At 42.5% G+C, this 16,325-nt stretch overlaps 1 protein-coding gene across 1 annotated transcript in view; it reads right to left on the bottom strand.

Moving 5' to 3' along the window:
- LOC131935766 (axotactin-like) overlaps positions 1-16,325 on the bottom strand; it is a 110,968-nt gene that overhangs the window by 56,332 nt on the left and 38,311 nt on the right. Inside the window, exons 5-6 of the mRNA XM_059292411.1 lie at positions 14,192-14,365; positions 12,160-12,408 (exon numbers count right to left, since the gene is read on the bottom strand). Of these exons, the coding sequence (XP_059148394.1) occupies positions 12,160-12,408; positions 14,192-14,365 (423 nt within the window). The remainder of the gene's footprint in view (positions 1-12,159; positions 12,409-14,191; positions 14,366-16,325) is intronic.

Below are 16,325 nucleotides of genomic sequence, written 5' to 3'. Positions count from 1 at the left end.
GAATGCTTCTCAATAATAGTCTGAATCAACTGACCCCTAACAGTCCTTCACTAGGCTTTATATAACTGAATCCACATGTCTATAATCCTTCTTAACACAATACGGCTAACCCGTTCTATAACCGACTTGACATAGTCACACAGACTGACTGATCTAAGCGAGCGATGAAAGAGGTAAGAGCCTCGAAACGGGAAGAGAGAACGAGTTCTGCCGTCCCCTCCTATTTATGCCTTGAAATCGTAGTCGTACTTGTCTCCATTTCCGTAATCGATACTTGTAATCGATGTATCCGAATACTACTGTCGCAGTTTCTGACGTACCGTCCGATTCACTAAAACATCTGCGTCCCATCCATCAAAGTTGACAGCTCGTCTGAAACTTCTCGTACCGTTTCCCAAAATAGCACGCGTTGCCTTTGAGATTGTTATCAGACCGATCCAATAAGCCACCTGTTATGGTTGCGTCAGATTTCATACTGCGTCGCGGCTTCTCGTTCGTTATCATTTGTAACTGGTAGTTAGGCCTACCCCAGTTACATCCACCCCTGCTTTTTTTATGTGTTTTCAACCACAAACAACGCCTGGCAGGTGCACTTCCTAAATGTCCATCGCATCATCGTAAAAAAAATTTATTGTTCCACTCACTGTCCACGACGTTCCATTCGTATACGATTGACAGTTATACCTATTTCACCTATCAACTGTGTCTACATCATCTTCCTGAGACACAAAACAGTTCTAGAATTCACATCCACCCTTTCCATTTGGTGCCTTCACCAGTTCACTTCTATAGCTCTTTGAACAGTCTGTTTTCATACCAGCGCGACCATGAAAGAATTGATGGTTGCTGACAAAAAATTTCGTATTCCTTCTGTTCCTTAAACTTCTCCGCGGACCACTTATCTGATGGTCTACTGTCTCTCTGCTTCTGGAGGGACCGGGATCCTCATTGTTGCCGGTATCCTCCCCTTGCGTATCGCGGTTGTTCTGTTGATGGTGATATGGTTCCGGAATGGGTATGTGACTTTCCGTTATAACTTCCGGTTCCCTAATTGTCTTGGGTTTCTCTGTGTGTAACTGCTCTTCTTGCCTATTCCAATATTTCTTTAATTGAGCAATATTCGCCCACCGATCCGGTTTGGCGTGATCGATGGGTCTTATCTTAAAGGGGCCACCTGCTGCTTTAGGCATCTCCACGACTTGCCATATCTCCTGTCCCCAGAGATCGTGGATTTTGTTTCTGCCTAACGGGTGGCTACGCAGTAATACCCTGTCATTCAGTTTGAGTGGCGGGTCCTTCGTCTGTATCGGCGGTTCCCTTCGCCGAGATTCATGTTCTAGTCTTTCCTGTACTACCCTGTACATTTCTCTAATTCTTCTCATATGTTCATTCACATATTCCAGTGCGGTGTATGAGCCAGTCATACTCTCCCTTTTTCCTAAGAACAAATCAAGAGGGAGTCGAGCCTCTCGTCCGAACAGCAACATGTATGGCGTAAAGCCGGTTGTGGCATGGGGTGTGCAGTTGTATAGATATACCAACTCTGGGAGAAAATCAGGCCAACGTTTTTTCTGTTCAGGTTCTAGCGTACGCAGCAAATCATGCATGCTGCGGTTGAACCGTTCACACTGTCCGTTTCCCTTCGGATTAAATGTGGTTGTTCTAGATTTGTTGATCCCGTAGTGGCTGCACAGTTGGTTAATTACTTCTGACTCGAAAGCCCTTCCTTGGTCAGAGTGTAATTGTCTTGGTATGCCATATTTGATGAACCAATGTTCTAATAAGACCTTTGCCACTGTTTTGGCAGTCTGATCTCGTGTGGGCACCGCCACAGTCCATTTGGTGAATACATCAGTCATTACCAACACATGTTCCGTCCCATCCGATGATTGCTCCAACGACGTAAAGTCCATAGCCACAATCTCTAGTGGTTTTGTCGCTAGTAGGTGTCCTGATGGCTGTCTCATTTTGACAACTGGCATTTTCGCATGCTGACACCTCACACAAGCCTCACAATGGCGTTTGACCTCCATTTCCATATTGGGCCAGTAACACCTCCGTCGTAATATTTTGTGCGTCCTGTCCTGACCCTGGTGTCCTGCCCTGTCATGTGCCAACCTTAGCACTTCTTCTCTTAACTGTCCAGGCACCACCACCTGGTGTATTGTCCCATCAATTTGGTCATGAATTCTCCGTATGAGAACACCATCCTCTATACTGAGACGGTCCCACTGACTCAGTATTTTCTTTGTTTCTCGACCAAATTGTTCTCTTTCCCTTCTTCCTGGGAATTTTTGTTCCTGGACGTATTTCAATAGCGGTTGTAAGCCACTATCCGTTCTCTGGGCATTTCTTATCTTTTTGTGATTAAGGCAATTAAAATCACTATTGTCCATATGTTCGGGCTCTGTGGATATGTGCTCCACCCCGGTCTGCCCGTTCTGCATCACTTGTACCCCATGAGGGATATCTGTTGACGCTCTGACCTCACATATTCCTGTCAGTGTTTCCTCCTCATCACCCGGTCTCTCGTAAGGATTCCTTGATAAGGCGTCCGCATTGCCATTGGACCGCCCCGGGCGATGTTTTCTCTCTAGGTCAACGAGTGCCAAATCTGCTGCCCATCGCTGTTCGATGGATCCCAGCCTTGCTGTAATTTGAAGTTCTTTTTCAATATCTGATAATTTTTCTAGTTTGCCAACACTGTTCTGTTGTCTACTATTTTTATTTACTTCTTCCGATAACAGACGCTCTAAAGATGAACATTTCTCCTGTGCTTTTAATTTGCATGAACTTTCCCTATCCAGTTTCCTGGTTAACATTGAGATCTCATTCTTAAGTCTACCAATTTCTTCCTTATCATCATTTTTCTTAGCCAACAAATTGTTCACTTGAAACTTTTCAACATTCAAGTTCATTTCACAGTTCATTTTTCCACTATCTGATAATTGCCCTTCGAGTCTTGTTTGAGACTCTTTCATTGTTTGTTTCCTTTTGTTTCTTACGCCATAACCTCGCCGCTCTGTAGCCTTAACCTGCCTTACAGAGGGCGATCGTTTCACCGGACAATACCGTGCCATATGTCCGGGTTGTGAACAGGACAAACAAATTGGTCGACCGTCTGCCGTCCATTGGAGTGATGGCTTGGCAGGACGCGGCCGTCCAACCCGTCCCTGTTTTGTACCGTTCTTTTCCTGATTCTCAGCTGTTGACCTGCTTTCCAACCACTTCAAGCGTTGGTCAACCTTCTCTAGGTGGGCCAACAGTTGAGCCATCATGGTCTCCATCGTGTCGGCCCCTGTGGGTGGGGATTGTCTCTGTTCAGGCACAGAGACTTTGTCCACCGAACAGTTCGATTGGTCCTCATCCTCGGACCTGCGGATCGCTGAGTTCCTGACCTGAAGGAAGGTCAACTGCTGGTCTCTGTGGACCTCCTCCTTCAACTCTCTCCTTAAGATCGGGGTTGCTAGCCCCTCGATGAAATGGTCCCTCAGTAGGCGTACATCAATGTCCGGTGATTTGCCCTTTACCAAATCAAAGGCCCTGTTCATCCTGTGTGAGTACTCCATCACACTCTCCGCCATTCTCTGCTTTAAGCCCACGAATCCCGATAGCAGTTGCACTCCCGACCGTCTCTCCCCAAAGGTCTCCATAATCAGATCTAGCACCTTATCTGGATCTGATTGGACGGTCCTATCGTGGCACTTAACCTCTGCCCTAACCGTTTCACCTATACTGCCCATCAGCAGTCTTAATCTTTCCTCTGGTGACATATGTCTCGAGGCCCAGGCCGCTTTGACCTCTTCACTGAACCTGTTGGTTAAAGTTGGATCTCCGTCCCCGTAAAATTTGTTAATATGGGACTCTCTGGGTAGGACCACTATATGGGTCTGCTTCTCGTCCAGAGTAGACATTTTCTTCCTTAAGTACTAAAAAAAAAAGAGTTCTTTCTTACCGTGTGTGTATGAAAAATTTTTCCTCGTTCCTCAATTTTCACAGTTCCTGAATGTCCGAATTCACACACACACTAAACACAGTTATGCACAAGGTTGACTATAGGTGCCTTAAACGGCAAGTCTAGTTGAATTCATCCTGATCGCAGCGCCAATTGTGACGAGCGAACATTTATCCTGCCGACAACGCCAATTGTAACGAGCCAACAGTTACCATGCTCGCAACGCCACATGTAATGAGACCTAATTGCCTGTAGTGCCACGTGTTAACGAGTTTAACCACTCATTCTAGACAACATTGACCACAGTATAGATACTCAAGATGCAGGTTCGCTATTGATCCTTTATTACATGAATCAAGAAATGCTTCATAATAACACAATAAATCAACAGGAATGCTTCTCAATAATAGTCTGAATCAACTGACCCCTAACAGTCCTTCACTAGGCTTTATATAACTGAATCCACATGTCTATAATCCTTCTTAACACAATACGGCTAACCCGTTCTATAACCGACTTGACATAGTCACACAGACTGACTGATCTAAGCGAGCGATGAAAGAGGTAAGAGCCTCGAAACGGGAAGAGAGAACGAGTTCTGCCGTCCCCTCCTATTTATGCCTTGAAATCGTAGTCGTACTTGTCTCCATTTCCGTAATCGATACTTGTAATCGATGTATCCGAATACTACTGTCGCAGTTTCTGACGTACCGTCCGATTCACTAAAACATCTGCGTCCCATCCATCAAAGTTGACAGCTCGTCTGAAACTTCTCGTACCGTTTCCCAAAATAGCACGCGTTGCCTTTGAGATTGTTATCAGACCGATCCAATAAGCCACCTGTTATGGTTGCGTCAGATTTCATACTGCGTCGCGGCTTCTCGTTCGTTATCATTTGTAACTGGTAGTTAGGCCTACCCCAGTTACATATATATACATATATATATATATATATATATATATATATATATATACATACATACATACATACATACATATATATATATATATATATATATATATATATATATATATATATATATATATATACATACATACATATATATATACATATATATACATATATATATACATATATATATGTATATAACATTTGTAGAGAGTGAGAGATAAGGGGGTAAGAGAATGATAGAAGAGAGGCCTAGATTATTTGACACTGCTAGAAGAAAATGTACACCTCCTCTACACATAACTCTAAGCTCAAGTATTTCTAAAATTGTAATACTGCAGACCAAACTAATCACAATATAATATTTTTTTGGACTGCTCGCTAATAATGTGATATGTAAATCTGGGCATCCGTGAGAGTGGAGGGGGGGGGGGGGGGATAGCCAATCAGAGCATGTAGGAAAATATAAAAATGGTGTCCCAGTGTTTTAATTACGCTGAGAGTGTCCGCACGATTGTTATCACGTGACCGCTGCCTTGACCAGGCACGCGCCGTGCTAAAGCGTGAGTCAGTTTGGCCCGGCCGTTGTTTGACCCCAGGCTGGACACCCTGATTAAACCAATTGCTTTCAGGTAATGGCAGTTTCAATGGGCTGGCTGCCCCCAGTCTCCGCTTTACAGGCGCGGTCGTTGATGTGCGCATGCGCAGTGCTGGTTTCATGACCGTAATTTTCAACGCTACATTGCTGGGGACGTCGGTTTTGATTGTCAGCCTTACATTTTCATGCAGCTTAATTAAGCTCCAGTCTTACATTTTCATGCAGCTTTATTAAGCTCCAGCCTTACATTTTCATGCAGCTTTATTAAGCTCTAGCCTTACATTTTCATGCAGCTTAATTAAGCTCCAGCCTTACATTTTCATGCAGCCTAATTAAGCTCCAGCCTTATATTTTCATGCAGCTTAATTAAGATCCAGCCTTATTATTGAGCTCGCAGTTTCCACTTCAGGATTTGTAAAGCACGCGGGGGAATGCATATGTTTCTATGATCTAGTCATTCTAGAACTTTCTGAGGTTTGTTAACACCATAAGCTAGACGCGTATAGTTACAAAGACGTAGTCAAGATCACAATAGGAAGTATCAGTATCCGAACCATTTTCCACATAATTAGAATGTAAAGTTTACTGAAAACTCAAAGGAACTTGTCTGTAAAATCTTTATAAAGAAAACGAAAACATTATTTGCCTTTTCACCCCCCCCCCCCCACACACACGCTTCACCTGACTGATTTAAAGTACAGGTAACCTTTAACCAAGAGCTACATCAAATTGTATTATTAATATGACGATAGATTTATAACAATAAATAACATTACAAGGTTCCATACTTATTTTATATACTTTGAATCTGACACACAAGAAAGTGTTTACATATTTTCAACGACTAAACTTACCCACGTATTGCTATTAAATTTCGTGTTTGGCATTGAGTTTAATCTTGCTAACAGTGCTATGAATATTAATGTACGGCTAATCGACGAGCTACTTAGGTTAAGAACATCCTGTGTTCCTTTCTTTGTCCTACACTTATAAGGATCAGCAAGTTTATTTTTTTCTGAATTAAGATCCAGTTTGTGTTTGCTCCTGAACACCTTATAACCTTACTCTACCATTCCCCTTCTTAATAGCAGCACTAACACATAAGCTTAAGTTTTCAACGTCATGGAGTAAAACATTTCTTTCAAAAGTACTAAGGAACAATAGAAATATACAGTGTTAGTAACAGTATTCTCAAATATAAAAGACAGCTAAAAGTACCTTGGGTAGAAACGTCTAGTGTACATGTAATTGTCTTTAACATGTGAGGATATCATTACCTGTTTTTATTATTACTTTTTGCATGAATCTCACTGCAATTACAATTTTCATTTTTTGTAAGACTATAAGCTATAGGACGGTTTAAGGACTTTGTATACAGATCTAACTTCAGTTATCGGATCATTTCTATAACCCTACTACAATACTATCAGCTACAGGGAGGTTTAGGGGCTGTGTATAATGATCTAACTTCAGTAATCGGATCATTTCTATAACCCTACTACAATACTATCAGCTACAGGGAGGTTTAGGGGCTGTGTATAATGATCTAACTTCAGTAATCATTTCTATAACCCTACTACAATACTATCAGCTACAGGGAGGTTTAGGGGCTGTGTATAATGATCTAACTTCAGTAATCATTTCTATAACCCTACTACAATACTATCAGCTACAGGGAGGTTTAGGGGCTGTGTATAATGATCTAACTTCAGTAATCATTTCTATAACCCTACTACAATAATATCAGCAACATAATTGCTTAAGGGCTTTGGGCATAAAGATTTAACTTCAGTAATCAGATGTTCTCTATAAACCTAATACATTACTATTAGCTACAACAACGGTTTAATGGATCATTATAACGATCTAACTTCAGCTTTTTTCTATAAACCTAATACAATACTATTTAGCTGCACAACGGTTTAAGGTATCTGTATAACGATCTGACCATCTCTAGTCCTATATAACCAAGCAATTCTGACAGGACAGGGGAGACTAACATGAAAACCACTTTCCGAGACACAATAGGACATTCCATGATTAAACCTGAGCTAAAGGTTACGGCAGTTAACCTTTGACCTACGGCGTCATGGGCACTTAAAGAGGCCATTTTTATTTCCACGATAAGGAGGTTCTGGCCGCGAGAAGGTTTAGAATGTTCCAGAATATCAATGGGAAACGCGCTCATATGGACGAGATGAGCAACGGTGAAGGGAATTGTAAGAAGTCATGTTTCTAGGATAAAACTTGCAAGCGAGATTAGGAGAATAAAATTCAAACTGTTACTGTCTCACCCGACTGCGTTGGTAAATAGTATATACGCGACATGCATTAGACATGCTGATATATCTTAAATAAAGTTAATTGTTGGGGACAGAATAGGTAATAGAGGTCCATTACTGATATATTGGTGGGGGGGGGGGGGGGGGGGGAAAGGGTTATTGCGAGAAAAAACATGTTCACAGTACTGTCCATCCCCCTTAGTTTTTTTTTTTTTTTTAGTTTAGTTACTATGGACAACATTCAGACAGGAACAAAGTTACAACGGATAACTAGGTATATCAACATATCCAAGACAGCACTGAACATGCTCATATATCTTACATAAAGTTAATTGTTGGGGACAGAATCCGTAGTCCATTTCTGGTATGTGATGGGGGGGGGGGGGGGGGGGCAAAGAGGTTTAATGCGAGAAAAAACATGTTCACAGTAGTGTCCATCCCCCTTAGTTTTTTTTTAGTTTAGTTACTATGGACAACATACAGACAGAGACAAAGTTACAACGGATAACTAGGTACAACACATTATCAAAGGCCGCGACGACACTAAACACGAACTAACGATCACAGCGCAAACACAAACACGCCATAGATGATGTGTTTCTAAGACAAAGCAACGCTCCTAGCCCAGCGGTTCTCAGATCTGACGTTATTGTTCCCCGATCACTTGTGACAGAATGTGCATTGTCCATCGGGACAATTGTAATTAATTAGGAAATTGACCGCTGGTCAAAATAGAGGTTAATTCGTCCGGCGGGACTGTCATTTCGTGGACTGTAATTTCGTGGACTGTAATTAGGCTGAGAAGTCAGTGCGCGCTGATCAGTTGTCTTTCGTGACGGGCGAGGTTTAAATGACCGTGTGAGAACCACTGACTGAACCCCCCCCCCCCCCGAGCGACTCCCCGGGGGACGAGTGTAATATTCCTCCCTCAGAGACTGGGGTTAGATTACGTCCAATCATCCCGTTCTACTGCTGACGACTCAGTTCAAGGATAATTTTGGAACAGTTGAATTGTAGGAAAATCAATAAACGCACTCAACAAACATCAATATATACAACAAACAAACAAATAAACGCAATTAAAAATCAATAATCGCACCTATATAGATCAATAAACACGATAAAAAACAATCAACAACTTTAATAAGCACAGCAATACACATCGATAAACACAGTCAAAAAAAAACCGCACAAAATCATTAGTCACATTGACAAACATCAATACACAAAATTAAACATCACTAATCACATCTACACATCAATAAACACAATAAACAAGCAATCTACAAAATCAATAGACACACTAATAAACAGAGTCAACAAACAAAACATTTTCACGCTTATTTAAAAAAAACAAAACTTATTCCAATCAACTTTAACAACACCAAACTCCCCATGTCTGTCTGCCTTAATCTTTCTCTACCACACTGTGCCCCCCCCCCCCCCCCCCCCCACACACACAGTGTTAAACTACCGAGAACTGTCCATGTACCACCCCCTTCTCCCAGCACACATTTCTCCTCCAACCCAGACATATTAAGCACCCCCTCCCCCACTCCTCCTTTACTTATTGGCCAGGCTCACGCATGCTGTCCAGACGTATTGTTGATGTATCCGTCTGTAGCAAACAGTTCCAGCCGTTTATTGACCAAGACACGGGCACCAAGACTGACCCACAAGAAGTCATCACGTGCTATCATTTTTCTTGTTTTTACAGGAGACCTCCACGCCACCAACACCCCCCACCACCCCCACGATATCCCCCGGGGCCACACGAGGGTATGAAAACATTTTTGCTTTCAACACCCTGAATCCATGTTTTAAAATTGTATATGGAGTCTAAAAGAAAGCTTAACACTGTTGCATGATTTCCTGTTCTGCCGTAGAATACAAGTTTACGTTGTTTCGTTGTTGACACATCATGACATAGTTCTTTACACTATCTCAGCCAATTTAGAATCAGAGTTTCTTCCCTAAGAGAGTTAGGTACCCATCAGAGTTGGGTGGACTCTTGGACGTTCCAATGACCTGAACCCGGATTCGAACTCTAGACTTTCGGGTTAGCATTCTAGCGCACTAAATCTAGGCCACGCCGTCCCATAATGGTAAATATACTGTTCATAAAAATAGTTTTACGATTGCTTTAACCTCAAGAACGGTGTTTCTTTCAGACTTTATCTCTCCGAGAGAAGGGGGAGGGGAGGAAACTTGTAAAATAATACATTTTCTATTTAAATTATATTTCGTTCATTCGGAAGGGGGGGGGGGGCGATGCCTGAAAGAGACATTGCTCAAGAGTGACAAACGTTACCAATATCATAGTGGGATTTTAAAAACTAATGACCGGGCGCGGGGTCAATGGTTGTGTAACATCAAAAACAGGGAACAAAACACCAACGAATTAATAAATGGACGTCCCAGAGTTGGTTTATCCTTATTCAATTATTACAATACAAACCCCGCCAATTATTCCCAGCCAACATCCCGGCTCATGAATATTCATGACGATATGGTAATTATGCTTGCATGTGTGGCTTGTGAATTAGCGGGTGGAGGGTGAATGAAAGGAGGGGGGGGGGGGGGGTGGGGGGTAATAATGTTAGATCCCCGTCTCCCACAGGAACAGTATGGATGAGGCTATCCGGTATTTTCCTGTTTTGGCGCGGTTACTAGTCCGACCGCTGGAGTTGTAAGGGTGGCTGGAATATTTTGGATGCACTTTACGAGAGGAGTGAGTCGATTCGGTACAGAAAATAGGCCAAACTGTTTTGGCGTTTGTTTTGGTCTGAAATCAACTCTAGCTTGCGAATAGAACGTGAATTTATGCAACATGAAAAGAAAAATGGGAATTTGTTTTTTTTTGTCATAAACGTTTAAGGTGTGATTTAAATGAAGTTGTATAATTTTACCTTAACTCTAACGCTAAATGCACAAACGTCATTAATGTATACATACAACAAGATAGAATTTTATACACTCTCGTGTAAAAAGCAATGAAGATTCGTAATTTAATTAAGTAAATTTACATTGTATCAAAACAAAATATGAACAAAGATTGACAGAGGCATCCAGAATATATGATAAGAACTCTAGATAAATGTTTGTTTTTAGATTTTCTAGCTTGTTTTTTTTTCTGGCCAATGAACGATCTATCAACTAGTGCCCGACAAACAGAAAAGAAATTCTAGGTATCCCCGTACAGTCGGAACTAATTTATGTCAGTGCAGGGTTACAATTTTGCTTGATGACATTTTGGCTCACGTTGCTATGTGTCATTATTAATATCATTTTTTAAAAAAACTCTATATCATCACGTGAATTATTTCTGTCGTCTATGTCATGACAAATTAGACAGGAAGCGGCTGCAAATTTGATCACAATATTTTAAATACGTGGGGTTAATATTATTCAAAAACAACAACAAAAAAAAACAACAAAATAAACACACAAACAAAAACAAAACAACAATACAAAAGAGTTCATGTCTGGTCAGCGCATGAAGCCAACAAACAGATGCAATCAACACTGAAACAAGCGAGTCAGCAAAACTCGTCAATTGAACGATGTTGACTTGTTAACGGCCACGAAATATCATCCACTTGGCCACCCACCAACACCAGAGGCCCGCTGGACGTCCCCATTAGCCAAGTGTGATTTGGTGTTATGTTTTGTTGCTCGCGCTGGATCAAGTGTGTTTTGAACTTTATGCACTATGGTGTTGGGTTACAGGATTGAACTTTAGCACAGACGGGATTAATGGATCTAATGTATAGGAACTCTAGATGCTCTCTAGCACTAGGTCGGCTCTTGCCTAACCTATTCATGTAATGTAGCCCTCGCTGTACTATAGCCCTCACTGTACTATAGCCCTCGCCGTATTAAAACACTCACTGCATTTCTGCCCTCACTGCATTTCAGCCCTCGCTGTATTATAGCCCTCACTGTATTCTAGCCGTCGTTTTATTATAGCCCTAGCTTTATGATAGCCCTAGCTTTATTCTAGCCCTCGTTGTATTCTAGCCCTCGTTGTATTACAGCCCTCGCAGTATTATGGCCCTCGCAGTATTATAGCCCTTTCTGTATTATAGACCTCGCAGTATTATAGCCCTTTCTGTATTATAGCCCTCGCAGTATTATAGCCCTCGCAGTATTATAGCCCTTTCTGTATTATAGCCATTTCTGTATTATAGCCCTCGCAGTATTATAGCCCTTTCTGTATTATAGCCCTCTCTGTATTAAAGCTCTTGCTTTATTATAGCCCTTGCTTTATTATAACCCTTACTTTATTATAGCTCTTACTGTATTTTGTCCTTCCAATATCATTAGCACCTTCCGGACAACACTTAGTACACTTATCATTGTCAATCTTTAAACAAATGTCCATGCGACCTATTTATCCCTATAACAAGCCTACCTTCAATGTTACAGAACTGTCCCTCGTGGTCCGTGCCGTAACAATCGCACGTGATGCCCGTGTACCGGTTGATGCACCGGCCCAGGTTGCAGGACCGGTCCCCCTGGCACAGGTCGACACACCCGCCCACGACGCCGCTGGTGCTGTTGAAGGTGGGGCTGGTGATGGTGCCGCTGGGCAGGGTGTAGCCGATCTCCCCCAGGCAGCCGATGTAGCTCTGGTACTTGATGTTTTTGCGGGGCTTGAAGTCTGGAACGAGGCGACAATGAGGGTTTGAAGGTTTTTTTTTAAAGTGAATCAATATCCGCTTTTCCACAAGACACATGGGGCAGATGAACTACACTATATGTTTCGATTTCATGGGCATACAGAGGATAGTGTGGTCAGGTAAATATGTCTATGCCACTTTAATTTTCATAACTCAGGGACTTCATACATACTCGGGATTCGAACTCGAAACTTTCGGGTTAGATTCGTGGTCACTACCATCCGACCATATTTGTCTTTTAAAGGAAGTTTATGACGTCATGCAGCTAGTGGAGTGGGGGTGGGGGTGGGGAAGGTTGTCTGACATTTGTAGCAATGTAGTACGTGGGGGGGATAAAAATATGACATAACAAAATAATTAGCATAATTTTCTTAAAAACATAGATTTTAAAAAACTTGTATTTTGGTACATTTGCATGTTTTTAAAGAGGAGACTAAGTATTTTATATCACAAGACAGGGTGGGGTGGATTAGGGCGCGGTTAACATTTTTATGAAGGGACAATACTATCGTTGCTGGGCAACAGTGATTTAACGGGGTGGGGTGGGGGGGGGGGGGGGTGGGAACATCTATACTTCAAAAAAATTATCGGTGTGAGTTGCCAAGCAACGGATATTGGGAGCTTTCAACGGTAAAGTTAAGTAAAGTACCAATAGTACCAAGTATCATTGCATCTTTTCTACCTCATCATGGGGTAACTTCGAAGCTTATCTTTCAGACGGGAGCCGGGCGTTTTCCTGAAAGACACTTGCCCGAATGGACACTTGCCCGAATGGACACTTGCCCGAATGGACACTTGCCCGAATGGACACTTGCCCGAATGGACACTTGCCCGAATGGACACTTGCCCGAATGGACACTTGCCCGAATGGACACTTGCCCGAATGGACACTTGCCCGATTGCGACAAACGCCCGAATAGACACTTGCCCGAATGGACACTTGCCCGAATGGACACTTGCCCGAATGGGACAAATGCCCGAATGGACACTTGCCCGAATGGGACAAATGCCCGAATGGACACTTGCCCGAATGGACACTTGCCCGAATGGGACAAATGCCCGAATGGACACTTGCCCGAATGGACACTTGCCCGAATGGACACTTGCCCGAATGGGACAAATGCCCGAATGGACACTTGCCCGAATGCGACAAATGCCCGAATGGACACTTGCCCGAATGCGACAAACGGCCTAATGGACACTTGCAATGAAACTCTCTACCAGTTAAGTGAGAGTTCCCATTCCTCACTACATGGCTATGGATGATCGATCAACACGATAATGTTATACCGACATAGTAATAAAACTGATAGTGTTAGTTACCTCACAAGTTAAAGACAATTACACGTACTATGGACGTTTCGACCCAAGGTCTTCGTTAGCACATATTTTATATCTTTTCACTACACACACTCGCCTCCCCGCCTGTTATAACCGTAACTTAAGTGCTCACCTCCAATGTAGACGACAGACTCGCCCCCCCCCCGCCTGTTATAACCGTAACTTAAGTGCTCACCTCCAATATAGACGATAGACTCGCCCTCCCCCTCCCCGCCTGTTATAACCGTAACTTAAGTGCTCACCTCCAATGTAGACGACAGACTCGCCTCCCCGCCTGTTATAACCGTAACTTAAGTGCTCACCTCCAATGTAGACGATAGACTCGCCTCCCCATCTATAAATAATCGTAGCTTAAGCACTCACCTCCAATGTAGACGATAGACTCCCCTCCCCGCCTGTTATAACCGTAACTTAAGTGCTCACCTCCAATGTAGACGACAGACTTCAGTTCCCGCCAGACCAACAGTTCCCGCGTGTCCATCCAGTAGTAGCCGTTGAGGATCTCGTTCTGGCTCTCCCGGTCTACAGAGACGGTCAGCTTGGTCTTCTTGGGGTCAACCTCGATGTTGACCACGTGCCATTTGTCGTCATCCAGAGCTGGGGGAGTAGAGAGGACATCAAAAGGTGGTTGAGTGGGACAGGTGAGAATGTCAACAGGTAAATGGGACAGGTGAGGATATCAACAGGTGATTCAATGGGACAGGTGAGAATGTCAACAGGTAAATGGGACAGGTGAGGATATCAACAGGTGATTCAATGGGACAGGTGAGGATGTCAACAGGTGGTTGAATGGGACAGGTGAGGATATTAACAGGTGGTTGAGTGGGACAGGTGAGGATGTCAACAGGTAAATGGGACAGGTGAGGATGTCAACAGGTGATAGAATGGGACAGGTGAGGATGTCAACAGGTAAATGGGACAGGTGAGGATGTCAACAGGTGATAGAATGGGACAGGTGAGGATGTCAACAGGTAAATGGGACAGGTGAGGATATCAACAGGTGATAGAATGGGACAGGTGAGGTTATCAACAGGTGGTTGAATGGGACAAGTGGCGATATTAACAGGTGATAGAATGGAGCAATAGTCTAGGTGACAAGGGGTTTTAATTCTTGATACACTGTAATCATAGACTTCGTTATATATATACAAACAAGCACATTATTAGAGTTGTAATACAATACGATCATTTTGATTTAAAAAACAAAAAACAACAGTTAAATGGACAAAAATAAAGCTGACTTTAAAATCAATGGATAAATATCACATCAACTATAAGTGAATCCAAGTAAGGAGTGTTAAGGTGAGTGACCATTGGGGCATAAAAAAACTAGAATAAAATCTCCCCGGATGTACAAGAGGTTTGAATTGGAATGTTTGCTCTGATTTGTTTGAGGTTTTTGTGTCATATCGCCGTTTCGTACAAAGCAATAAACCATTACAGAATCAGAGTTTTTGGGTACACGACCAATCTCTTGAAATAAAACACATGACGTTTTTCTTCAATGCTGAACCAAATATCGTGAGTGCGAGTCTACATCAATGTAGACCAGAGGATCTCAATCTTCAAACAGTTGGGGCATTCACTGTACTAGCCTTGTGCGGATAACGTATAAAGTCTTCATTGTACGAGCTTAAAGTTGGATAATGTATGAAGTCTTCATTGTACTAGCCTTATGGCGGATAATGATTAAAGTCCATTATAAAGATGATTTTGTTGTGTTTTTTCTTCTAATTTATCGGTACGCTTTTGAAATACATGTCTGAAATAACGAAATTCCCAAAGTCTAACCCTAACCTCGGAAACCTAGCCCTGTACTAAAGGAAATGCTACGTGCATCAAGGAACAAAGGCCGACTGCTACGCTAGGACGGAAAAGTACAATTATAATAACTAGGGTTTCTTTAGGAATTTTTTTAGGGGGGGAGGGTTCACTTGAAATATATACTAATTTGTTTCTCTCGTAAAATCGGAGGAGGGGGGGGGGCTCCTGGAGGCAGTGCCCCATCCCACCCTCCCTAGAGGAGATAACTGAAAGAAACTCTGATTATTACATGTGTCCTTTTTACATTCGAAGTATTTCCGTACACATATTATAACACGTGTCCGCTTGATATTAGCAGTATTTCCGTACAATCAGCCCCGGCCCCCCCCCCCCCTCCCAGAGTGAGATCCACTGATGCAGAATCTACGAATTACTTCCAGACGCCCGCATACTGATGCGTCTCGAGGATGGCTTGACGTTTACTTACCGGGTCATTTATGTAGATGGGACTAGGACAGTATGGATCGTGTCTGTAAAATAGGACAGAATCGATTATGTTAGGATAGAATAGGACAGTATCGATTGCGTCCGAATAGGATAGATTTGATTGTGTGCGAATAGAATAGGATAGATTTGATTGTGTACGAATGGATTTGCTTGTGTCAGAATAGAATAAGGCTGACTCGATTATGTATAGTACGAATAGAATCGACAGTATCGCATGCGTCTGAATAGAATAGGATAGGTTTGACTTTGACTGAATAGAATAAGGCATATTCGATTGTGTTCGAAT

This window comes from Physella acuta, unplaced genomic scaffold (genome assembly GCF_028476545.2).
Source record: "Physella acuta isolate Inbredline_101_S28 unplaced genomic scaffold, ASM2847654v3 ptg000157l, whole genome shotgun sequence".
Classification (NCBI taxonomy): Eukaryota; Metazoa; Mollusca; class Gastropoda; family Physidae; genus Physella; species Physella acuta.
This window is presented reverse-complemented; position numbering and strand designations above follow the sequence as displayed.